The following is a 26,499-nucleotide window of genomic DNA, read 5'->3' as shown; positions in this document are numbered from 1 at the left end:
CTCGTTTTGCTGGAAAATGATGTGCGGTGGAGTAATCAATGTACTAAAAAAAAATATGCTGGAGGAGTTTGTTTTATGAGCTGCTAAATAAAAATATCACTTGGGAGCACATTCATATGTCTCAGAGAGGTCTGCAAACCTGCCTTTTCCCATTCTGTCATAGCATACAATGCATCCAGGGATTCTGGGTAATGACATGCAAATGAGCCCACCTTTTGCTTCAAATCCATTTTGATATGGACCCCCTTATGCCTGCCGCATTATGAAACTTTTCAGCACAGCCTGGGATAAAGAAGTGCATAGCCAGTAAACCTGCTCACAGGCAGCAGTTTCGACCATTTGGATCTCATCGGTGTGAGGCTGGTTATAATGGCTTTGCAACGTGAAGCTGGGATAGGTTTCAACTGCACATTAAATAAGTTATGGTGGGTAAAAAAAAACCTCCACCGTATGGTGAAGAGCAAAACAAAATATCAAATACATAAAGAACCGTTTCGGACCCTCTCTGCGACTTTCCCCAGGGTTCTATACACTCTTTGTAGTCCCCCCAACAAATTATTGTGAGAGAAAACAGAAAATAAAACCACTTTTAAAATGATGCAACCCTCTTTTTATTTCCTTTTCTGTTTTCCTTATAAAGTATTAACTCTTTGGGGAAACAGGCAACTTTTTACAGTTGGTATCTTCAGACGTAATGGTTGTTATAAGGCTTTGTTAACACAAACGGTGCATTGCACAGCTGGGGCTATGGGCCAGAGTTACTAAGATGTGCTATCCCATAAGACACCTCTCTAGCACAGGAAAACACCTTACAGCCCATCAAAAGGAGCCTTGCAGTGCTGGGAAGGTCCTTATCGAATTGCAGAGAGTCATAAATATGGATCCATATCTGTAATTCATTACAAATGAGGACCTCACTCAGATGAAAACCTTTTAGACAAATGATGTGTGACTTAAAAATATAAATTGAGCTGTGCTGTACTTTGTAGATTAAGTGAGATTAATTATTCGTAAAATTGAAATCATGGCCATTATACGTGCTTTTTTAAAAACATTTTTTTAAAGCCTTTGTGTTAATCTCGGCCCTGATGTATGATGTATGATGTATGATGTATGATGTATGATGTATGATGTATGATGTATGATGTATGACGGTGGTCCGCAGTTGATTTTGACAAAACATTTGTATTTTGTCTTCTCCCCCGCAGAATGTAAATGGCATTAAGTACCACGCCAAGAACGGCCACAGAACACAAATCCGAGTCCGTAAACCTTTCAAATGCCGCTGCGGGAAGAGTTACAAGACAGCTCAGGGCCTCCGTCACCACACAATCAATTTCCATCCTCCCGTCTCTGCCGAGATTATCAGGAAGATGCAGCAATAAAAGCAGAATCCATCTGTGCCAAGAACCCGCTCACCAGCAGATGCTGATTTTGAAAACAGCCATCCTCCTTCCTTTTTTTTTTTTTTTTTAACCATTTTTTTTTTTATTTTTCCTTTCCGTTTTATTTCAGGGGAAGCATTCGACAGCCCGACGAAACCCGAGTTTCAGTGCGCGCTTTAAAAACAAAGAATTCCAGTCATTTTGGAATGGTGTATGTCTGTAGAGGTGTTTCCTTTTGTACATTTGCACATGTTACTCACCATAACCCATGTTCATTACTTTGACAAGGTGCTAAAGTGATAATATAAGGACAAGAGAGATGTTGGAGCAGGAGGGAGGCGGGGGTGGGGTGGGGGGGGGGGAGAGGTTTCTCTCTCCCCAAGGCAGAGACGTTCGGATGAATTTGGGTGGATGACCTATTGTTTAGCTGAGATTTATGTAATCGGGAAGAGATTCTGGCACTGCGATTATTTTTTCGGACGACGTTCCTGCCATTAGAGTCGTCGTTGCATGATATGCCCTTCAGGTAGCAACGTGGGTTAAAAAGAGCCTGATATCATTGAAACGCATTAACCCTTACAGCAGGGTCTCCCAACTCCAGTCCTCAAGACAACCCCTCCTCCCCCAACAGGTCTGGTTTTCAGGATATCCCAGCTTCAGCACAGGTGGCTCAATCAGTGCTGGGGGGGGTGGGTGAGGGGAGGTGATCTTGAGGACTGCAGTAGAGAAGTCCTGCCTTACAGTGTTTGCGGGTCCTACACAGCATGGGGCTTAATGTGCGTTTAATACCAAGTCACCCCCTGCTTTCAGACCGGTTACCCTGCCTTACTTAGCACATTCTGTATGTCTGGTATCAGTCGCATAGGGATCGGAGCTATAAATAAGAATGTTTATCATATTATAATAAATAAAATATTTTCATACTTAAATAACATACATATAAAGGTTGCGCTTGCTGTCTCTTTCTGTATTTATCTTGCTTATCCTGTTCCTTTTTTTTAACCAGTTAAAGTGCTAAAATCTCCCCTCGGCAACTAGCGAAAGAATAAAACCTTCAGTGTTACATACGGTTACTGTGTTACAGTCGCCACGGTCTAGTTATTATTTGGTTTGCATCCAATTTCCTTTTGTGGACCAAGATGCCAGTTCAAACGATGTCTCCCTTTCCCCACCCTCATACAGTACAAGTAATGAAATGCATTTGTGATACTTCACGCAGTATTGCAGGTTTCACCCGTCGTGAGCTAACATGAGCACTAATGTATGCTTATTAAGCGATGCCAAGCCAGGAGGCATTGTCTATACTATTCAAGTGAATGAGCCATAGGGTGCTTATTAGAGGTGTGCAAATGTCTTTGAAAAAAATGCTAACACTATTTATTTTTTTCTGCACATTTGCTGTGAAGTTTGCGTTTTTCGCAACATTTTCACAAGTTCAGATTGCTCAAAAATTAGCTGCATTTGCCAATTTGTACCAGAATTTAGCAAGATTTTGCAGTATATAATGGCAGCATATAAAGGGCCAGGTGACCTTGCACATTGACTTGAAATAAGTGGCACATTTTTTTAGGCAGTTTGCCGATTTAGGTGCCATTTTTATTGTGGGGGGGAAAAAGGGCAAATTTCACCTGAATCATGAACTTGGTGAAAATGTCCCACATCTCTTGTGCTTACAGCTCAGCATCATTTAGTAAATATGGCCCTTAAACCACACAATCCAATATTGGATTTGCTCATCGCATAGTTCTTGCATCACTTCCTGCTTTGCTTTTCTCCCACTGGAAGCAATCATGCTCGAGATGAAAATAATGCTTTCAACTGAAAGGTTTACATAGCACTTCCTAATTATTTAATTGAAAGTAATACAAGTGTGGTGGTTGTTTGTGGAACTAATCAGTGTTAAGGGAGGATAATTGTACTCTTTTGGTATACTAAGTTAATCGTTCCACGTTTGTCGGTAGAAACCTGCAATGCTGCCTTAAGTGTGAATTCCATTTTTGCCATTGGTTCCTTTTTATTGTGAAACATGACTCTTCATCCTCGGATGGAGTTTTAAAAGCACTTTGTAGTTCTCGATTGCCAACAAAGTTAATGCTGTCTGCAATGCCAATACTTGCAACTACTGTACTGAACATGTGCATGTAGGCTGCACCCCTAAATTCAAAGCACGTTGAAAGGAGGCACAGCAGTTGGAAGGGAATTTCAAGTGACTCTCCTATGATGTTCATTGTATATTATTTTAAAGTTGTTTTTTTTAAATTGTTCTTTCTTTTTGGCTGCCTTGTAATGTTCATTTCATTCCGGATGGAGTATTCTGTTTAGCCTTACAGGTCACTTTGCTGAACTGACGTGCCATATGAGTTGGAGTGCAGTGCTGTGTGCGGCAGGTGGTCAAAGTTAAAAGTCTCCTGTCTTATCCATGTCTGGATCATACTTTGCGCACAGAACCAGAAACGCTAGAGCAGACTTTAATGTTTTGAAAAGTCAGCTATTAAAACACAGGTTCTGATCTCTGGTTAGATGGTTCTTTGGAATCCAAGCAGAAGCAGGTCGTTCTGACATCTGAGCGACTCGCTAACAGATAGTTGGACCAGTTGGAGAGGGATGCTTGTAGAATTGCCCCTGCAGAAATTTGCATTATATTGTATATCCATTTCATAAAGCGTAAATAGTGCTATTTATTCAACCTTTCACCAGCGTGGTTGAGTAAACTATATTACGGTTTTAAAGAAACATTCCTTCTCCATTTTTTTACTTAACCTGAATCAGAGGATGTTCTGGACTCAGCATGGCACCATCCTGCGTTCCACTAAAAGACACCAACAGATTTTGCATCTATGCAGAATAAAATCTGGTTACTGCCAGTGTATACAGAGAATGTTGTGCATCACTGCAAAGGTTTCCTTCTTCATTGGCTCATTGCCATTTTATTCCATACCAGGGAACCAATAAAAAGTATAACTTTGCACAACCAAATTACAGGAGTGACGTCATGGTCCGAAAAACACCATGATCCAAGCAAAGTATAAAACCAAGAACAAATACAAAACATGGTAATTGTAAGCAGATTACACAAAACATGTAGACAGTTAGCAGAAATGTTGGTGTTATGTTCAGAGATGTCAACCTCCAGACCCAAATCTGTTAGAATCGTGGTTTCTAAACAAATGAAAGAATACCATCTTCAATCAGTAAGACTTCATTGAAGTGTATAAGACTGCCAATTCGAAATATTTCACAATACACACAAGTATAATGCTGATAGTTTGCTTTTGAAGGATGATCCAGACATGGGAATGAACCGGGTAGCATTCAGCAAGCCCTATTTGGCTCTTTGCTATCTGCTGCAGTGTTGGCAGCACTACAGAAAAGCATGTATCTTTTTTGGCTACGTTCTTTATATTCCAGGCAGGACAAGTTAGTTCAACAGCTAAACAGTTGTAAAATAATGTCATTGTTGCATGTAAATTCTTTTCAGCTATAAAACTGAAATTCCAGTTTCTATTTACCTACTCATTGTGACAGTATTATTAAACAGGTAAGGATGGGACTATTTTGTTATACCGTGTATAGTGAATGTATTGTACCGTGTCTGTGAAAAGTCTGCTTAAATTATATTTTCATATGTTTTGTTGGGGACAGAGTACATTAAGTTTGAAGGTGACAGAGGTTTTATGTTTTAGAACTGAAGGCAACTTAATGAATCAAAACTCCTGTCAAAGCTGCTTATAAATGTAAATCAAAGTTAAAATAAACTGCCTCTGACTGAGAACAAGTACAAATGCCTCATTATTTTTTTGCTTGTGGTTTTAAAGGTGATGAGTTCAGCCAGCACACGCTCATAAAAGAAAGATGAGGGGGGGAAAAAATAAATATATATATATAAAGCTTATGACAAGCTATTGAATAAAACACCCACTTATTGTAGTACAAACTGGAGCAGGAAAACGTTGAAATAACCAGTCTAATTAATTGGTGCATCTGCATTTCTAGTACAGTACTAGGACAAACAAAATACACCAATGTCTACAATATTATACATTAGGCCACATCAGGTAGCTACTGTGTTGCTATAATAACTCAAATGTTCCTTCCTTAAAGAAGCAATAGTCCCCACCCCTCATTTTTACTTCTATCTTTATAAACCAGGGGGTCGCCTGGAGTTTAACTGCAGCACTCAAAGCTTGGGGTAACCCCCGATTGCAGGTTTTTTTCCCCCTTCGTTTTATTTTTATTTTTTTAAACTTTTGCCAGTACTTGCAAGGAAAAACAAACATGGCCCCGGGTTCACCCAAGAGCAGCAGGAATTGCAGATTTACCACCCCCCAAAGTCCTAGGGTATTCCGCTTTACCATTTCTCCCCCTTCCTTTAAAAAGGTGCAGTCCCACGTAGTCAGACGGAAAACAAACCTATGTAAATAATGCAACAGTATAATGGTTTTCCCTAAACAATTCTGACAATGCTAATCGCAAAGGTTTGGCTACTTTCATTTTCTTGGAAATAAATAACAAGTTGGATTTCTTAGGGCCCTCTGAATGGGGAAGTGTTGGTATCAAGTGTTTTCTTATCCCATTCTGTTCCCATCAGAGACAGTAAAGTTAGGGGGGTGGGGGGAGGGGACAACTTTGGCTGTACCAAGTCTACTATAATTTAAGGTATCAGTCACCCAGATGAGACCTCTTAAACAGGTCACTGGCCTTAGTTCACTTTGGTCCTAGGAGGGGTTGCTCCTTTAACCCCAGCTCTCCCCTCTTAACCTTGCTGATTGATATAGCCAAGAATTTCAATGCCTGAATGAACTATTCTGATTGGTTGATAGTCAAAATAACCAATCCTAATGCTTTGCATATATGATGCCATCTTGAAATCTGATGTAAATACAGAGTAGACAAATGTACTGTCAGGTCCCAAGACATCTTTTATTCTTCCATCACCAATTGCATCACCGATTATGTAATTGAAGATACCTCTTACACAATCTTTGTTATTCTGAAAACGTGCGGGATGACAATGTTAGTGTTTAAATTAAAACAGACAACAACAAAAAAGCATTGTTTTTCCTTTATTGAAAACAAAATTACATAGAATTCAAACTTGTAAAGCAGATGAGGTTGGAACTTGGTACAAACTACAGTGACATGTATTTTAGTCAGACTTAAAATGAACAAAGAGAAAGAATGTCATGCGTACATGAATCCCAAATGTGTACATTAATGATCCAAGCAACTTAAAATTATGTCTTCTTCAGGACAATGTCTTACAGCAAGCAGGTTTTAAAATAATTCTAAGAGTTTCTCAAACCACGTGCTGTGGCATGTATTCATTGGTATTTTAGTAGTTTGTAGTATGTCATATTTGCATTACAATGTAACTATGCAGAAAATGCAAGCTTTTGTAAAATGACGTTTTTACATTTTCAAAGAAAAAGAGCATTATCATTAGTGTAGTGCACTGTAATTTGTTTATTTATCAAGCATTAGCTCATTTACTCTTGACAGCCCTTTCTGGACATAACCGATCCATCTGGTCTGTGACAAAAGCATTTGATTTTACAAGCTTTTAAGGTTCCATATGTCGCTAGAATAGAAGTTTGGCTACTGGAGGGCGGATTATTTTCGGCAAACTCCATCACTATTAAAACGTTTAACACACAATCAGGTAGGAAGAGGTCAATAATAGCCATGCTTTAGTCTGTTACCAAAGGGGATTAAATGTAACCTGCAAATCAACCCTGTGCAAATCGAATGCAGTACATACATTACCTGGCTCTGTTGCTGCATCATAACCGCCAACGCACCAACAATATTATCCTTCGGCTCTTATTCATACACTTTACACAGCCATACCAATACATACAGGAGAAATCACTCTTTCATGGTATGTTAGATTACAAGAGATAAACAAAGGACTCCAAAAAAAAGACTTAACTAATTACGCTGCAGCGCATTTTTTATACTTGAGTGATGCTTTAAGCTACGTTTCTTTTCTAGTATTTAAGGTGAACTTCTCACCACTATATTTCAGAATCACAAAGCAAGGCCGCTCTATTCAAAATTCAAGATGTTGCCATCAAAATGCGTTTGGACGTGCTTCTCAAAGATCAGCTGGTCGCAGTCCGGAGGAAACTGCTCGCTGCACATGGGGCAGACCTTCCAGTGGCTATCCACGTGCGCTTCAAACTGGCTCTGATCGAAGTCCGGAGGAAACACCAGTGCACAAAGGGGACACTTCTTCGCATTGAATCTGAAAAATAAATAGACACTGATCATGTTCAGAACCTGAAAATGTATGTTACTACTGCAAGTCATTGTAACAGGACACATTTCCACATGGCTTACCACATTACTCGAAGGGGAATGTGGTATTTATATTTTAGTAATAATACCCTCAGAACAGGGCATTATTGGCCAGTAATACCCTGTTCTGAGGGGATTATTACTATTATAGGTTAAATGTAGGCTTATATATATTTATTTTTTAAATTTTTCATAAAAAAGATACTTTTGTAGTCATATTGATTTATCAGCATGATTGTCTACATTCTTTTGCTTTTACTGTAAGTGTATTAAAAGGAAAATTGTACATACACACAACCCCCTCTATATACACAAACAAACTCTGCAGCCCCCTTCTATACACACAAACACACACTGCCACCTCCCTCCTCTACACCCACAAAACACACTGTAGCCTTCCTCCACCCTCCACACACAGCAGTCTTCCCTCTACACCCACAAACACCAACAAAACAGACGGCTTCCCCCTCTACATCCACAAAACACACCCCTGCAGCCCGCCCCTCTACACGCACTGCAGCCCCCTGTAAACTTACACACTACAGACACACATACAAAATGCTCTGCACCCCTTCACCACCCACAAAACACACACTGAAGACACACACAAACCAACAAAACAGACTCTGCCACCTCTACTTCCACATCCACAAAACACAAACCAGCAGCCCCTCCCTACACCCACTGCAGCCCTCCTGCAAAAAACAACAAACTGCAGACACACACCACAAAAACTTTGTACCCCTTCTCCACCCGCAAGACACACACTGAAGACACACATACTGCAGCCCCCCCTCTACACCCAGACCAATAAAACAGACTCTGCTGCCCCCTCTACACCCACACCAACAGAAGACACACACAAATAAAACACACTGCTGGCCCCCTTTACACCCACACAAAAGACACAAACCTTTCCCCTCGCTCTCCTGTGTGCAGCTCTCTGCAGACAGACAGGGGAGATGATTGGATAGGAGGCAGTAGCAAGGCACGGACTCCTCCCCCACCCTGAGAGCTAATCTCACGCTTTGTGAATGAGAACTGAAATCTGATTGGCTGAAAAACTTGGCAGGGTGCCAAAAATTCCATCCCATTACTGATTGGATAATGCCCAGAATTTTAACCAATCAGAGAACAGGGATTTTAATAATGCCCCGAATTTTACCTGCTTTAGCCTATAATTATATCTATTTGGAGAGAGAGAGGGGGAGAGTATACATATATCAAATATATATGAATGTCCATCTTTTGCTGCTCAGATACTATAATTGTATGTACCATAATACGGAAGGATGTGGATTTTCTGTTCTAAAGTACGTTTTCTTGGATTCAAATTTAGAAAGGCATCATTAGCTAAATTGTATTCAGCTTTTTATCTGGCATATCCACACAACAAATAACAGAAGCTAAAATAGGTTAATTAAAACATGGAAAAACCACATTACACAATAAAGTCTTCAAACAATGTTACACCGCTGGTCTGCAGTACGGACGTCAAATATGAAAGCATGATCACCGTGGTCTTCCCGCAGGAAGCAGCCAGGTTCAGCATCTTCTGGGCGATAACATCACTGCCAGTAAGCCAATAAAGAAAGCCAATAACATGCTGAATATTGCCATTATTCACTTGAGTTACTGGCAGTAATGTTGCTGGAGTCTCTTAACCCTTTTTGCTGCCAGAGGTGCCTGCTACAAAAGGGTAACATCCAGAAAATGTCGAAATAAAAGAGTTGTAGTGATCTGGGAGAGACACTGGTGCAGGTAGGCATACAGGAAAGTAATGTGGAATGCATTTGAAATCTGCCTAATTGGGCTACTGTCCAAGCTAGGAAGAAGAGGAAATCAAACGAAGTATGTCTGGCTAAAGGATATGTTGAAAGATGAAGTCTCATTAGTCTAAATGTTTCTTCTGCTTTACCTTAACTTTTCCTTTTTTGTCCTGTTTACTTACACTGTTAGAGGAATATTAAGAATGGCCATGAATCTGTATCTCATAACTACTTCTTTATAATGGACACCCCAACTATTTAACTCCACATTCAAATTATAACGAAGCAGAGTGTTTTCACTGCACTGGAATTCCTATGTATCCGAACTTGGGTTATACCTCAGGTATATCAGGTATAGATAAAAGGACAAACAGTATCCAGTCATTTCCCTCTTACTGTTAATTGTTTTTGTTTTTTTTAAGTTTACCTAAAATGTTATAAATGAGATATTTGCTATTGTGAAAAAGATTTGATAACCTTTTTATGTATATCTTTATTTAGATTGTACACAGCACTTTACAGCAGTAATATACTGTACACATGAAGTAAAAGGGATGAGCGCTTCATACATACAAGTAGACATTAGGGAAAGGATTCCCATTAACATTGTATAACGTTAAAGGGAAAACATTCCTAAATAACTATGCCTGCCGGATTACTTGTTCTGGCTGAATAAAAGATCACTAAAAGCTCCAGTGCAAATAATAATAAAGATCATTTTTACTAGATCAGTTAATCTGCAATTACCTTGGATCAAAGCAGAATCCCGCCGACTGTTCGTTCGCCAGAAAGCTTGGTGGATCCTGAAAATTGTCATCATCATCCTTGAAAAAACAAACAAAAGCGTATTAGTCATAAAGTACCTAAAAATGTAAATACTGTATGTAGGTGGAGATGACCATCCTGATCATATCGGTCACGGGCTCAAAACGAGGCAAAAGCAAAGTGGTTTATTGATGCTTCCGGTCGGTTGAGTATGTGGACGTTTATCAACATGAAGTGTACAAACTTAGCACCCACAGGACGCAGCCAGTGTGTTATAGTGGCAGATGAAGCAGCACCCACTGTTGTGACCTCATAGGACTAAAGTGCGTAGATATAATGTGGTACTGTTGAATCATTACCATGAAAAACACACATATACACAATGTACAAAAAGTGCACAGAAACATTAAGGCAGGGGTGCGCAAACTTTTTTTTCTTTGCGCCCCCTGCCTGCTCTCCCCCCTCTTACCTTCTCTCTGGCATTGGCGGCATAATTTTACGTCACGATGTTATGGTGATGCGTCGCCAGAAGCCAGCTAAGAGCAGGTAACAGGGAGTTACAGAGGCCTTGCGCGCACCCCCAGCATTTAATTTAAATGTTGTGGGGAAGAGCGCGGGAAGTCTGTAAGTACTGCGCCCCCCCCAGAAAATCTACCGCCCCCCAGTTTGCGCACCTCTGCGTTAAGGCATCAAGCAACTTTTAAACCAAACATTTATGTATGCCGCTTCTTTCATTAGCATTATGCACCCTAGACATACAAAAGGGACCAGCAGGCAACATTGGAAGTGCACAGTGACATTCCAGTGAGATCACATGCACAAGAGCTGCGTCATTCACTGCAAAGTCAACTTGGATGAAAACAGAAAATGGTTGTGTTCTTCGAACCCAGGAAAACCCAACATTGTTTTGTAAGCCTTTTTGTTACTTCAACTGTAGCATCCAACTGTTCCCTTTATAATCCCAGATCTCTTTGGCCCAGAGCCAAAGACCCCCATCTCTCTTCTGGTTTTGCCTGTACTGCCCCAATAAGGAAGTAGTCACGAGGGGTTGTTCATTTTCTAAAAAGGTCACATAACCAAAGCTCAAAAGCATGAGAACATGTCACAGTTGATTGTTAATCTTAAATGGTTTCTAATTTCAATCTTAAAATAGTTAATATCATTTTTTTTTTAATAAATGTTTTTTGTTGTGATTGGAAAACAATATTTGCAGACTGGACTACTTCAAGAACCATGTGTATCAGGCATATGGCTGGGCATTGAATGATGGTGGGGCTCAAAGATCTAGGCCTGGATAAGCATACGTGGGATTTTAGCATCATGCAATAGCCTCTATAACCATCATATACATCGCAGGAACATAATTATTGCACAATGGAATATAAGTCACCTACAAGTTGAATTTTGTCCATATTTTATGGGTTTGAATCTTGTACATACATTTTATTGTCTGGTAGGGGAAAAGCTCCATCTCTGAAGCCTGATGAGCCTGCAATCATTTCCCTACGAACTCTTTAGAGTTACAAGGAATATAGAAATAATAAGAAAACGGCTTCTCCGCCACAAATCATTTGCACAATCTCCTTGAATATCAGATTAAAAATAATGGCGCATATGACAAGAGACACACCCTAGGAATACCTCTGGGACGGATCAGAGTGGAAGTCTTGTATTAAGTGAGGCACACTGCAATAAACTACACACAGTCATATTTTAGAACAACATCAACTCGTAAATACATGCTAGCTAAGAGGGGGTCACATCTGAATACCCTCACTTGGCAATCTGAAATTCAGCAAAGACAACATGAAAGTCACATGTCTGCTTCCCAGTGGTCAGTTTTGAGTGATCTGTGCATGCAGCTCTCGCTTTCCAAGCATGTCACACACATCTCACTGCAGTCAGGCGCATCAGTTAAATTGCCCTGTCGGGCTGAAGCTACATCTCATCAGCTCTGTCAGTTGTGCTCTTGTTTCATGAGCACCAGCAGCACATAAATCTAGCTGCAGAGCAGTGATGAGAATCACTGTGCTGATGGACAATCAGGCCTATCACAGCAAAACACACAGCAGTCAGGCTGAGAAGTGCACATAAAGAGCATGAATCTCTGCAATGGGGAAGCAAAGCAGAAAGTCACCCGAGACGCCTATAAGTTTATGTCATGTAATGTTAGCATCTTACCCCCTCATGCATCATGATTTTCTTCATCTTTAGCTTCTGAGGTCAGTATGATCACCTTTAGACTACACTGGGCTTCTAGGAAGAGCTTCATTTTAACCTCATGCTGTATATCAAACGATTATATCTCCTGACTGGAGCATCAGATTTGAAGAATAAACCAGAGTTGGAAAAAATAAATAGTGATCACCTCGGACTGCTTTAAAATGTAGAAAATCACATTACTAATGATATCCTTACCCATTTTGGACCCGTCCATCTTTCCAATAATTAAAGATCAAATTTCAAATCACTACAAATAGCGGCATGGCATTCTCTGATCCCAGCCCAGCTGAATTCATTCAGAACCCCTTCAGCCTACATCTGCGTCACCACAAAGGCGGACAGCCGAAGGGCAGCCAAAGGGTGTCTGTCGTTTGCTGCTCTGTTATTGGGTTAGGCAAAGTCTTCTAACACAACACATTGCAGGCCGATCCTACCTCTTCTAACACAACACATTGCAGGCCGATCCTACCTCTTCTAACACAACACATTGCAGGCCGATCCTACCTCTTCTAACACAACACATTGCAGGCCGATCCTACCTCTTCAAACACAATTTTAACCTTGTCTGTAACTGTTACATACGCCCATAATCATTATCTCTAACTGTGCATGAAATGTTTATAAATTGAAAGTATAACCTCTGTTCATTTAATGCAACCATGTATTATCATAACTCTGTGCCCAGGACATACTTGAAAATGAGCGCTAGCTTTCAATGTATTACTTCCTGATAAAACAAATTAAAAAAATATGCTGATCTGCATTACAGCCATTGTTCAAGTACACCATCATCACATATGAAAAAGATCATCTTTATTGTTGTTAGATTTGTAAACTACATTCAAAACATTCAATATTGTAACTCAATGTTACCATTTAAGAGGCAATACTTGTAATTATGAATAATAATTACAAGAAGTGTCTGATTGTAGTTATTTACTTTCATTAGACAGCTAGTGATGTTTGTAGCACCAAAAGTGAATACATTTTGTATTTTTATTGTTTTTTTAAATAAAATAATAGCTGGTGTAAGGTACGGTATGTGCGGGCACGGTATGACTAAACTGAACAGAACACAGATGTTTGTGAGCCCACTGGAATGCAATGGATTTGTGCATATAACAGAGAAAGGAGAAGTCTCTATATATCACTAATTTAATGCATATTTAATTTTAAAGTAGTATATAAGAATTTTATTTAAAGCGCTATCACTTTAAAGGCAACACACTATTTTCTCCCCAAGAGGAGATGTGGTTTCTACCATTAGCACAATAGGAAGTATAGCGCACAGCCAAGAGTGAGGGTCAAAAAGTGTATCCAAAAATGAGCTCTAGTCGGCCATTAAAAACAGAGGTCTGACAATCTTCCTACCTGTTTCGTGCAATAGCACTTTATCAAGTGATAAAGCAACAGCACAGGATGGTGGCATTTTAAACATGTGAGTACACTTATAATTGTTCAACTCAAGTGGTTTAATAGTGGTCCTGGGACTATCCCAATGAGGTATTGAGGAGTGGGCTTATAACCCCTTACTCTTTCCCTTCGGGGTTATATTTTGTCTCTTTTAAGGACTCCAGACCATCTGGGAGTTGTTTTCAGAAGAATACTCGCCATCTAATTATTGTTAGCCCATACCCTGTGCCTTTGTAAAGTATTCTAAAGATTAGAGAATGATCAGCGATTCGGCGCTAGAGCGCGTATACCACTAAACTTTCTATGTGGTTTCTACCATTGAATTTAATCAATAAAAGTAAACACGAAAAATAAAATACCATAATACAATGAGAAAAATCCAATGCCATATCATTCTATCAGACCACGCTAGACTGGGAAAGGTTGAACTTTCATGCCTTGATTTGGACTTTTTGTCAGAGTCGAGCTACACTAGGTATCTCTTGGCTCCATATCACCAGAACAATCTCTCCCAACACGGTTAAACTGGACAACCCCTCACCTGTATTTAATAACATTATTATTCATATCAGTCTGGAAGGGTTGGACTTGTTCATGTGATTTTAAATGAAGCAATACCAATAAGGTAGGTCTCTGATTCTGCCCGATTCACTTTTGATTTATGACAAGAAAGATTGAAGGACAACTTCACTTATCTTAATAACAATGGATTTGAAAGAGGAGAAAAAACACAGCTGAATTAAAAACAAACAATATATTTAAATAACCCTATGAACTGTACATAATTAGAAGCCTGCACAGCCTATTTTCGACCGGTTTTGAACCGCCGGCCGATCAGATGAACAAAAATACTCGTTGGTGATCCAACGAGTACAAAGAAAATCCGGCGAAACTAATATATAAAATAAACCTTGTCAAAGTGCACTGTAAAATAAATAAAGTGCACTAAATTAGGGAGGCGAGTTTAAATAAATCCAAGTATGGGGACACCGAGCAGAGCACTCCATCTAATGCCCACTGGGAGGCAAATTCTGACACCGTCCCAGTGGACTCGACATGAGCGGATACGGGAGTGCACCAGCGCCCGGAACATCCCCACAATGCTCATTGGGACCTCCCCTTCCAAGCCTGCACAGCAACAGGGCTGAAAGGTGTCAAAATGTATCATTAATTAACAAATGTACACAAGGAACACACCCTTTAACATGTACTAATGCATGTGGGACCTTTAACCCAAGTGTTGCATATACAGGCAGTCCTCGTTTTACAACGAATGGCTTATCCAACGCTATGCAATGCATACCTATGTTTATTTGTACAACGCCAAAACGGCTTATCCAACGCTCTTACGACGCTTTGCAACGTTGTTTATGTGTGTATATACACATATACACACATAAACAACGTTGCAAAGCGTCGTAAGAGCGTATATATATATACAGTGTTCGACAAACCTATACATTTGCTCGCCCCGGGCGAGTGGATTTAACCCCCGGCCGAGTAAATATTGGCCCAAGCAGCACACGTTTGGTACTAGGTGGCGAGTAGATTTTTTTGTGATTTGTCAACCACTGTGTATATATATATATATATAATATTATACTATATAATATTATATTATACTGTACTATATAATATATTATTTATTATGATATATATATATATATATATATATATATATATATACACAGTATATACACTATATAATGTATGTGTGTGCTGCATATCTTATTGCCTGCGTAAAATATTTGGTGTATTTTAGTGTTAAAAATGCCTTCAGGAACGGAACCTTTCATTTAAACAGTGTTCCTATGGGAAAACGTGTTTTGCTTTACAACGTTTCGCTATCCAACGCCATTTTGAGTAACGCATTGTGTCGGATAACCGAGGATTGCCTGTACAGGTGACCAGGTAGCTTCTTTGCAGATGTATTCAGTGCAAGCTTACGGTTTCAGAGACGAGGAGCAAAGCTTTTTTTGAAGGTCTGTAAAAAAATTTTTAACAGAAAATGTCCCGAAATTTTATGTATCCGAGAAAAGCAGAAGAAAAAATGAAAATGACATTGAATCATAACATTTTTGTTATGTTACGGAATCTATGTTCTTGGCCACCCACCAGCTGGCGGAGAAGTAATAAACAATTATACCTTCAACGTCAGAGAAAAGATGGTTTTGTTATCATGTTAATACGATGAGACTATTTTTGAATCCAATGAGCTGCAATTAAACCCAACTGACTAGGCATTTGTTAGTTATTAGTTATAAACAAGGTCATCTTATTTTTAGGTTCGACAAATTGCTTTTAGTGTCATAGCTGCAAACTCGGGTGTATCCTCCTTATTGGTAGGTATAAATAAAAATGTAAATACGGAGTTCTTATCTGATGCTCCTTTTCAAAATGTATCTGGCAAATATCTAATTTCCAAAATTCTCTCTATCCAGTGAAGACTGCATTGTGTTTGCCAAGCTACATAATGGGACATGCCTCCCAAATGGGATTCCTGGAAGTAACAGATGTGCAGTATTTATCACTGTGCACTTTTATTTTTTTATATCACAGATTTAAACCAGCCTCACCTAATTTTAAAAAAGGGGTGCCATCTGGGGTGTTAAGGTGGTCTCTTATCCTTATAGGTTAAACAAAGGGGAACTGTCCGTTTTTAAAATGTTAGGGAACTTAAGATATTACTTTTTTATTTGTAACAAGGTATTTGCATATTAATTAATTCTGATGAGGCATGCATGTAAAATGTTATTTAAAAGCGTTCTGCTCTTTCAGGCCAAAACATGGATAAGAACTAGCCATGGTTCAGCAAATATAACCTAAATGCAGTTAAATCTATGTAATATCTACTGGCAGCATTCCTACATTGTAGAATAGAATGCTGTAAAAGAGGCTTAGGCACAAGTATAATGCTGCACTGAAGCTATATACAACATTGGCTCATTGATTTTATGAAGCAATTACTGCAGAACATCAAGTCAGGAGACCTGGACGCGCTTTTAATATTAAAACTGGTGGAGGCAGGTGCTCAAATTTATCAAATGCTCATCATAAAGTATGTTTTAATATATGTGGCAAACTATATGAACATTTTTATATTACAATGTCGTATATTTTGAAAATAAACATTAAACAATGTGAGGTAAGCTTTTAGATGCCTGTGGAATAAACCATGGCTAGCATACTACTGTACAAAATCCTACGTAATAAACCGTAAATCGGCTGCGGAGCTAAAATTTAGAAGACAACTTTGCTCACAGCCCAGATCCACGTAAGATACACAATATGCGACACAGCATGGGACAAAAAGGCAGACTAATAACCACGTTTCCTGGGATGTGCACAAGACGAATGAAAAGTTAGGCAGTCTGCCCTCCTCCCAGTCGATTGGTTCAACAAAAATACTATAGAATGGACCAGCCAGGTAGTACAGCGCATTAATCTCCTGCCAGTGTCCCCTTTAGATTAATTTTGTGCTGCAACTTGATCTCTCCCTCTGCCAACATGATGCTGACTGAGGAGTATATTGATTCATTCTGCACATGTCACAATCAAAACAGACACAAAGGGGCAGGAAGAATGGAGAGAGAGATAAGAAGGATGGACAAAGAGAAAAACAGAAGGGACGTTGGGACAGAGATTGGACATGAGGACAAAATGGAAGGGCAGAGGAAAGTCAAATATTTATTCAATCAAGCCAAAGGGGCGTTTAAGTGTATTTAACCACTTTAAAGTGTCGGATTCAGAAATGCACCGACCAAGTGCAGTGCTCAGACACTGAAGAGGTTGTATTAATTAGCACTGTATGTTAGCGATACCAACACTGCGGAGTGCTGCTCTATGTTGGCATTGTTCAGCAGTTGCAGCCCAACATCAATAAAAGTGTAAAATGATGCAGATTACTTCATTAAGGAAGATGTTTCCCTAACTTACATATGATCCTCAAAAATCTCTCTGAAATCAATGTTAAAAGGCTGATTGTGACAAAAACGGATGTCTGCTCAGCAAAAAACTCAATTTAGCATACACAGGTCATACAGAATCCAATTGCAGAAGACCCAAAGCGAGAGATCCATACGGCTCATAAGCAGTTCCCTCTGGATAACACGGAAGTACCACATGCATGCAAAAATATTAAACATATGTTTAAAATGTGCCTATGTGTGATGCTGCCTCAGCACACAAAACAATATAATAATTGGATTTTGAAAGCCAGCATAGGGGAATTAGACTCCATGCAGGTAGTAATTAATAGAACGGTGAGGCTTGAAGTATGCAAGGTCCTTTCCAGTCTATAATTAATCATTATGCAATTAAATATCTTCAATATAAGCAAATCGAAAACACACAATAAGCTTCTCACATGGAACTACTGATTTTTGCCAAAAGGCTGGATTGCTTTAGAGATCTATGTAGTGTCAGTACGTAGGCGGATCTGCCTTGATTTGATTTTAGTTACGGTTTTAGCTCTGTATCTGTGGTCTACATGGGTTCTCAGGATGAATGTTGTATGCACAACGAGTATAGGGACTTTTACGTACATCCGGAGCAGTACAACTATTATGCATGTATATATTTGCCAAAAGACCTCTATTTTGGCAGTGTTCCTAACATTTTCTGCGAGCTTCACCGACTCTAGAATAGGGTGCACAATAACGATCTTGCTCTGCACATCACTTTAGCAAATAATGTAATGCTTTTTATCCTGCATTCTGTCAAATGTAAATAAAAGAAATTCCACCTCCATTTGTAAAATAAAAATACCCTCCTATATTTGCATGTGCTTTGCGTTAAACATCCCTTTGGGTTTTCAAAAATGATTTTTTTTTTCTTTTCAGAATTGCCTTTCTCAAACCTATTGAAAAAAAAAAAAAATCAAACAAGCAGCATTATAAAAGGAGGATAACTTGTGTATAAAGAACTCGCTCTACAAAGGAGCAGTGCGTAGTGAGGGCATATTAGCTTCCTCTTTGTGCCGAACAGACCTTCTCAACTCATTACAAAGCCAAAGCTGTGTCAGCAAATGAACACAAGAATGTAGGGCTGTTTCTCTTGGGTTTGTTAGAGGGCAAAGCACACAGGTCGGAAAGAACGCTTTGCTAATTAACGTGCCCCAAACGACTAGAGAGGAGAAGCGCCTGTCATATGTAATGTCTCTGCCAAGAGCAGTACGATTAGATATGCAAAATATGAGGTAAAGGTGGATAACATCAGTGAGCTAACACTTTAGACCTTAAAACAGGCAGTAAAAGTTCTGACAGGTTTCCTAATTATCTTCAATCACAGACACAGGGGACCTGAAGGCAGGAGGAAAAAAATAAATTTTTCTACATTATGGGTGCTGAGCACCAAGGCTAAAATCATGCCTGTCTAAGCGCTGATCAGTTACTGCAAAAGGTTAATAGCAATTAAATGCAGCAAACTAGACTAAATGAGAAACAGGTCGTGATACCGCACTACGGCAAAGGGCACCATACTCAACAGATAAGTATTTCTCATCAACGGTATCTTGCCAAGACCAAGCACCCAGGAATGTGGCCCGGCAAATCTAGCAAACACGGTGACATTTCAATTTAACGTAGGGTGCCATTCTTTTAAAGCGAATCAGAGAGTACTTGGTGTTCCGTGTTATGCACGACAAGGTCACAATTATCATTTTTGTCGATGTGACAAAAGAGAAGTTATTTCACTACTACAATTGTCAAAAAGTTTAAGTATTCCTGGCATTTGTAAAAGGTTATGAGAGCCTTAGAAAAAGAAATGAAAAAAAGTGACAATTCTCAAAATCGCTCCACTCTTCTGGCTAATGGAAGACCAGAGTCACTGCCATGTAACCATGTTGCAAGTTGAAATCCAGCTAAAATCTTTCCGGTGTTAAATTCTATTGTAACATTTATTCGGTTTAAACATTCCTTCTTTTGCTCTGCCAATCCAGCCAACGTGGACTTCATAAATCTACAGGCCCTCTCTCTACATTCTGTGATGAGCTAAATATTCAATTTGGGAACAATGATATCAGAATGTCATGTCCTTCAACCTTTTTACTGGCCTCATAATAATTGAATCTAGAGTTTCCCATGCTGACAACAGGATGAGAAACATCTGCACTAAAAAGCACAACGCCTCCAAATACTGCTAAAAACAAGAGATGGGATGAGCACTAGAACATCAATAGCACTTTTCAAATGAGCTACCTTTTGTTCTTTTCTTAGAATCCCAAAGCCAATGCATAAATCTATGTTCTTTTGCAGTTAGATCAAAGATTCCGGCTCCTCCTAAGTTCAGACTAAAGTATGATTTATGCAATTTCTCAAGAAGCTTCTTTTTTTTTAATGGCAAACCGACGTGCATTAACAAATGAATCACACAAGCAAACAAAATCGAATGAAAACTCTCGAGTTAGCGTATTTATAGACTACTAATGTTTCTAATAGGGCTTACATTGTTGTCGTCAGGGTGTTCCAAGCCGTCTGGCCGGCTAAGGTTCCGAGCCGGTTGACTGCAGACCACATTGTCTTCTAGTCCCCAGGAGGCTGTTCTCACAGGAGGCCCCCGGATTTCATCTGGGTATAATGCACCATCCGCTCCATCTGACCACAAGGAATAATAGGCAGCTTCAGTACTGTCCCTTGTAAATTGGCTTCTAAACTCTACTTTACAGAGCAATTAAGATTTAAAAACCGCACTGAAATGTTTCACCATAAAAATAGCCTGGCTTTTGTAGATAATAAAATTGTACATAATTAAAATGGCGGTCCAAGCTTTTTCTTTTTTTAAATATATGCAGCCGTTGAGTACCTTTATTGAAAACTAATTATCTAAGCTGCCGATCAGTTAGGTCTCCCGTAATTGATCACATTACTGCCTTTCAGTTTCAAATCAATCCTTCAGTCAGTGTAACTCAGCAGCTACAATGCACCCGTATATTACAAAAGGTAACATTATGTATTGTTACCGTTTGCAGCTCAAACTACTGGGAAGATTGGCAACAAATGATCACAAACAGGAAAGTGTTGCAAAAGATCTTTCACTGCTGGGGAGGTGGGCTAAAGCCTGCTATAGAAATCAAGGGATTATCAGTATATTAAAACACATTACAAATGGCAACAAGAGTTGAAAAAAAAAAAATGTAATAAGTATTTTCTAATACTACACAACTGATTGATTATTTCACCTTTCTATTACATTTATTTTAATAAGTATTGTAAAAATAAAATTACTTTAACAGAGCACCTTAAAAACATTCAATTCGCAAAGGCATAATAAAATATGGTCTATATTTTCCCAAACACATACTGGACTAAATTGACCTACTAAAGTCATCTTTTTGCCGTTGTCAGGACATCTGCATTTTTAATCAGCCATCTGTCTTTTTAGGTTGCAGCTCGACTCTTGGTTTATGCAACTTCCCAAATTAACTAGCGCCATAATAAAGAGGAACATCTTTATTTCTAATTAGGTTTAGCAAGGGCCTGTACTCTACTATTTATTCACTTTAATTAAAGCACTTCATAAAACTTCACTCATACTATTTATTTGTACGCCATGAATGTTTCAAGAGTTGCACTATTAGAATATGCGCCAAAGCGGTAACCTTGAAGTGGCATGCAAAGGAAAGAGGATTGTCATGGGGTATATGATTTTCTGCTTTTATCATCATTTATACTGAAATATGTCAACATCCAGTAACTCATTGAACTGGTTTATTATTTGATTTAACCGGACTGACTTTTGTTGACCTTAGGCTTTTTCTACTCACCCTTACTCTGTCAAGTGTATCTATAAGAGTAATACACATATATAGTAATGTTCACAATGTACAGGCATACCCCGGTTTAAGGACACTCGCAAGTAAGGACATATCGACCAATAGGCAAACAGCAGCTCGCGCATGCTCCTGTCAGCACGTCCTGAACAGCAATACCGGCTCCCTACCTGTACTGAAGCTGTGCACAAGCGGGGAGACTATAGAGCCAGTTACAAATGCATTACTTACATCAGTTATGCACGTATGACAATTGCAGTACAGTACATGCATCGATAAGTGGGAAAAAGGGAGTGCTTCACTTTAAGTACATTTTCGCTTTACATATATGCTCCGGTCCCATTGCGTACGTTAATGCGGGGTATGCCTGTACTGAGTTTGAAACAGGGGAGCCTGGTTCTAACCCCGATGTCAGCTCCTTGTGACCTTGAGCAAGTCCCTTTATCCCCCCCTTGTCTCGGGCAATAAAATTTTTTTTGATTGTAAGGGACAGAGAGGAGTGCATGCAAAAATCCTAAGAATAGCGCTTCGTACACCGACAAGAAAAACAAACATTATTATTATCATAGGAATTACTCACACTATTAGTTAAAGGGCATGGAAAGTATTACAGGGCAAGACCTACAAGTACAGCAGGGGCTTAAGATAATGTAAAGTACAACAGTAAGTGCAGTGTGGGTATACAAGAGACCATTAACATGCCACATATTCTTCACCCACCTCTTGTTGCCTGTGTTGCATATGGATTTCCAAATTGAAGAACAGGTTGCTGAACTGGAATGACAGGAGCTGTTGTTGCATGTTCATCACAATAAGGGTTAAAAAACTGCAAACCCGGAGCTCCATCCTGCAAATTCTGACCACTTGTAATCTTTTCAAAATTGTTTTTAAGTTCCTAGGTAGAAGAAACAATACAAAAACAAAGAAATAAGCTAGTCCCTAAGAAATGGAAAGAAATCCCGGCACTCCAAGCGACAGAAAACCCTGGTTCCTGAGATTTATTTTGAAATCTTGTCTGGGAGAAACAATACAGCTAATGGGTCCAGTATCACCCTGGCAGCCAATAGAAACCTGTGACATCATTGTGACATTGGAGCTTCTGATTGGGTGACCATGCAGCCATCTTAGTTTTCCTTGCAGGTACCGGCCCAAGTAAATGATTATATATCTCAGAAATTAGGGGGTTCCCAGAGCTTTGAGTGCAGCAGTTAAGCACCTGCGGGAAGGGATCCCTGGTACATATTGGGTAATAATTTTTTCCATTTTAATTTTTTAGCACCTTCATTTTTTTTAGAGGGGGTTGCTGCTTTAAACACACATTTACTTATCCATTATACCCTTATTAAATGAGAAGTTCCAGCTAGGTTTTCTTGTAGGTGGGAAGCAGGGTCGTCTCAGGAGCTGAGCCGCATCAATTTCAGCTCCAGGGACACTGCTTCCTGAGATCCTTACCTCCGTAGGGACTACTGTTGACAGCCCTGACTGGGTGAACAACATGGAATCTTAAATCTCCCACAACACGGGAGCCAATAGCTAGCTGCAACATCATTTGCGGCTTCTTACTGGTTCGTGTGACGCGGGGGATTTAAGCTCCCATGGAGACACGGCAGCCCCTCCAGGTGTAAGCATCTCGGGAAGCAGGGGGCCTCCAGAATTGAAATTAACGGGGTTCGGTTTCAGAGAACCCCTGATTCCTATCTAGGATTAAAAAATACATCACCATGGAATGCTGCTTTAAGTCTAGATTTAAAAAGTTGCTTTACAAGAAGAAAAGTCCATCTAAACCCATACTTATCCCCAAAATTACGATAATCTAGAACAGTGTTTTTCAACAGGGGTTCCTAAGAACCCTTGGGTTTCCCAAGGATCCCTGAAGGGTTCAGCTGCAATTTTCAGGTCATTTCAAAATTGTATCAAATAATAATAATACAATGCATCTGATATCAGACACACTTTTAGAGAGGGTTGGGGTTCCTTACAATGCATCTGATCTCAGACGCATTATTAGAGAGGGTTGGGGTTCCTTACAATGCATCTGATCTCAGGCGCGCTATTAGAGAGGGTTGGGGTTCCTTATAATGCATCTGATCTCAGACGTGCTATTAGAGAGGGTTGGGGTTCCTTATAATGCATCTGATCTCAGATGTGCTATTAGAGAGGATTGGGGTTCTTTATAATGCATCTGATCTCAGATGTGCTATTAGAGAGGGTTTGGGTTCCGCAGAATTTCCCAAAATAATTATAGGGTTCCTTACCCCCCAAAAAGTTGAAATCACCGATCTAGAAAGTCCTCCGATTCAAGCAATGCTGCATATACTTTAAGTATAATGAAGATTAATTCAGTGTGAGTAGGCGAATCAGAAAAATGTTTTGGGGGCACAGCTCTTTCGTTAGAAATAATTACCAACATTAGCCCCCTAAGTGTACATACACACACACGAAAGTGATTTGTAAGGCACAACTCGCATAGCCTACCATACTAGTTTAAACGAATCGGAGAACAGCATACAAAATGGATGAAAGCGGTAAGGTGTGCTCAGAATGATGTACTATAAACAAATTCAGGGCACCTATGCAAACTTATTTTGGTCAAATAAATCAATAATCTATCACAATATTACATGGTTGAAATGCATAGATTTGTATGATGCTATGACATCTTCAAGTCATTGAAAGGACTTTCATTTGACTTTGCAGACGTTCTGCTTTTTGTTGTGCTTGACTCTTGCCTTCTGATGAAATTCATAGATGGCATGCTTTTGTTGTGGCTGGGTGACAGAGATTCTAGAGAAGTTTGCAACATCTTATTACTCGCCACAACACGATCAAATTCGCTGCACATAGTGATCCCAACACTGTAGACATTCTGGACTTGAGGGGGGCTTTAGAAAACCATGCCATAAGCACGGATCTCCACAGGAAAACAGATTACAACAGCTTATTACATGCAAACAGTTTTTATCCACATGGACTAAAGACCAATCTCTTATAGCCATATGGCGAGTATGAGCGACGGCATTATACTTCCACAGATAATTAGTGACATGGGACATAGGTTACAGAAAAGACACAAAAAAAATAAGTTGTTTAGACTACTAGGAGTGTTAATAAAAATACCATCCATAAATCTAATAAGACCCATTAGTAAGAGGACATGTGTGAAGGTACAGTACATACAGTAGAAAGTCTATAAAAAAATTATTTTTTTAAATGAACAACATTATTATGAAGCATTTTGCAGGAACATCTTAACATTGGCCACCTGTTCCAAGATCGCCCCACCTTTGCCCACAACATTTTGAACACGGATTGGTAAAGGCCGATTTATTTATGAAAAGAAACCCACATTTGGTAAGCATCATAACACATCTGCACACAAGCAAAAATGAGGGGCTTTAACACCAGTATTAGTACACCTAGTCTGCCTGCTGAAGTGTCCTTGTGGTCATAGGGAAGACCGTCAACACGGAAAACATCAGGAACAAAGCATGCAACACTTCGGTAGCGCAACAGTTCGCAATATGACAATCTAACCCAATTGCACTGCCCAATCATAGGCCACATAGGAAAGTATTCTCCTACGGGGAAAGCCTACGCTCTAGATGCAAATCATAGACTCACAGAACATTTAGAACTGCACTGGCTTCTGTGTGAAAGATGGGGTAGGTAGAGGAAGTGTTTTCTTCTATCTCCTCTCAAACCACCACTCCTTAACCAGGAGACCCATTGGCTTAAAGTTCTATAGTTCCTTACAGCGTTGGTGGTTAGAGGGTAGGGGGTACATTATTATTAATAACAATAATGCAAATGTCATTTGTACATAGCTTACGGTCCAGTGAAGTTCTTACCTTAATAACGTTCTCCAGTTGTTTCTTTTCACACACAAGGATTTCAACATTTGATGAAAGCTCAAATATTTCCCTGTCTTTTTCCGCTGATTGGAACTAAAAAGAAAGGAAATGGCTGTCATCAATACTGTCTTCTTCAATCAATTGATAATACATGACCATGGAATAATTTTATTTATTTATTTTGGCCTTTGACTGGTAATGCACAAATTAGTTCAGCTCGTGCAATTGTAGGCTGCCTGAGCTCCGCTACACTGCTGGAAAGTACGGCTTAGTCTTTTGCGATGATAACAGCTTATTAATACCAACAGAATTCCAGAACACTGCACGGCACAATCAATTGCCAAGTCTTTTCTTGTTTGCGCCACAATAGGAAGCAATTCGAAGGGGTAGAAAGAAAGGAAACATGATATATTGTTGTTATAGTTAGAGAAACAAAGGTGAGAGGGTGCTACTTGCCAAATCAAGAGATTACCAGAATTTAGGATAACCAACAAGTTGTGATGTGGGTCAAAATGTCATAGCAATTTAAATATGTAGCACCCACATCTGTACAGAAGACGGTTTACAGGGATTTTTTTCTTGGGCAGAGAACATGATCTCATCCAATTCCACAAAAAGTTTAATGAATTCCATCCAGCCATTAACCTGAAACTGAACACACCCCCCATTCATTTTTAATACCACAATCTACACAAAGGTCAAGAAAATACAGATATCCCTTAACCACAAACCCACAGACCGACCAACATACGTACGGTATGACTGTTTCCACCACAGACACACAAAACACTAATATTTATAGCAAAGGCAGGAGCTACAACGTTATTTTCTCAGATATAGCACTACATAAAGGGATCAGCAACTGGATACGCCCAGGAGTAACTTCATAAATCAAGGTTACCCTTGAATTACACAGAGCCACCAATTTACCCCCCAAAATCTTCTGGAATACAAGAAAAGGAAGAAAAACAGGTACCACCTACAATACCCAACTGGAAGCCCTATGCAAAATAGCCAAGGATCTACAA

The 26,499-nt window shown here is 39.5% G+C and overlaps 2 protein-coding genes across 4 annotated transcripts in view; one reads left to right on the top strand and one right to left on the bottom strand.

The window, feature by feature from the left end:
* JAZF1 (JAZF zinc finger 1) overlaps nt 1–5,167 on the top strand; it is a 294,384-nt gene extending 289,217 nt beyond the window's left edge. The window contains exon 5 of the mRNA XM_075586850.1: nt 1,209–5,167. Coding sequence (XP_075442965.1) covers nt 1,209–1,385 — 177 coding nt within the window. The 3' untranslated portion in view covers nt 1,386–5,167. The remainder of the gene's footprint in view (nt 1–1,208) is intronic.
* A 1,265-nt stretch (nt 5,168–6,432) lies between these two features.
* Nucleotides 6,433–26,499, bottom strand: part of TAX1BP1 (Tax1 binding protein 1) — a 100,320-nt gene continuing 80,253 nt past the window's right edge. For all 3 annotated transcript variants that reach the window (XM_075586848.1, XM_075586849.1, XM_075586847.1), the window contains 5 exons: nt 25,469–25,564; nt 22,341–22,515; nt 20,297–20,445; nt 10,199–10,275; nt 6,433–7,629 (listed from right to left, as the gene is read on the bottom strand). In XM_075586848.1, coding sequence (XP_075442963.1) covers nt 7,431–7,629; nt 10,199–10,275; nt 20,297–20,445; nt 22,341–22,515; nt 25,469–25,564 — 696 coding nt within the window. In that variant the 3' untranslated portion in view covers nt 6,433–7,430. The remainder of the gene's footprint in view (nt 7,630–10,198; nt 10,276–20,296; nt 20,446–22,340; nt 22,516–25,468; nt 25,565–26,499) is intronic.

This window comes from Ascaphus truei, chromosome 2 (genome assembly GCF_040206685.1).
Source record: "Ascaphus truei isolate aAscTru1 chromosome 2, aAscTru1.hap1, whole genome shotgun sequence".
In the NCBI taxonomy this organism is placed as follows: domain Eukaryota; kingdom Metazoa; phylum Chordata; class Amphibia; order Anura; family Ascaphidae; genus Ascaphus; species Ascaphus truei.
The sequence above is the reverse complement of the archived record's forward strand: the minus strand, read 5'-3'. Positions and strand labels throughout refer to the sequence as shown.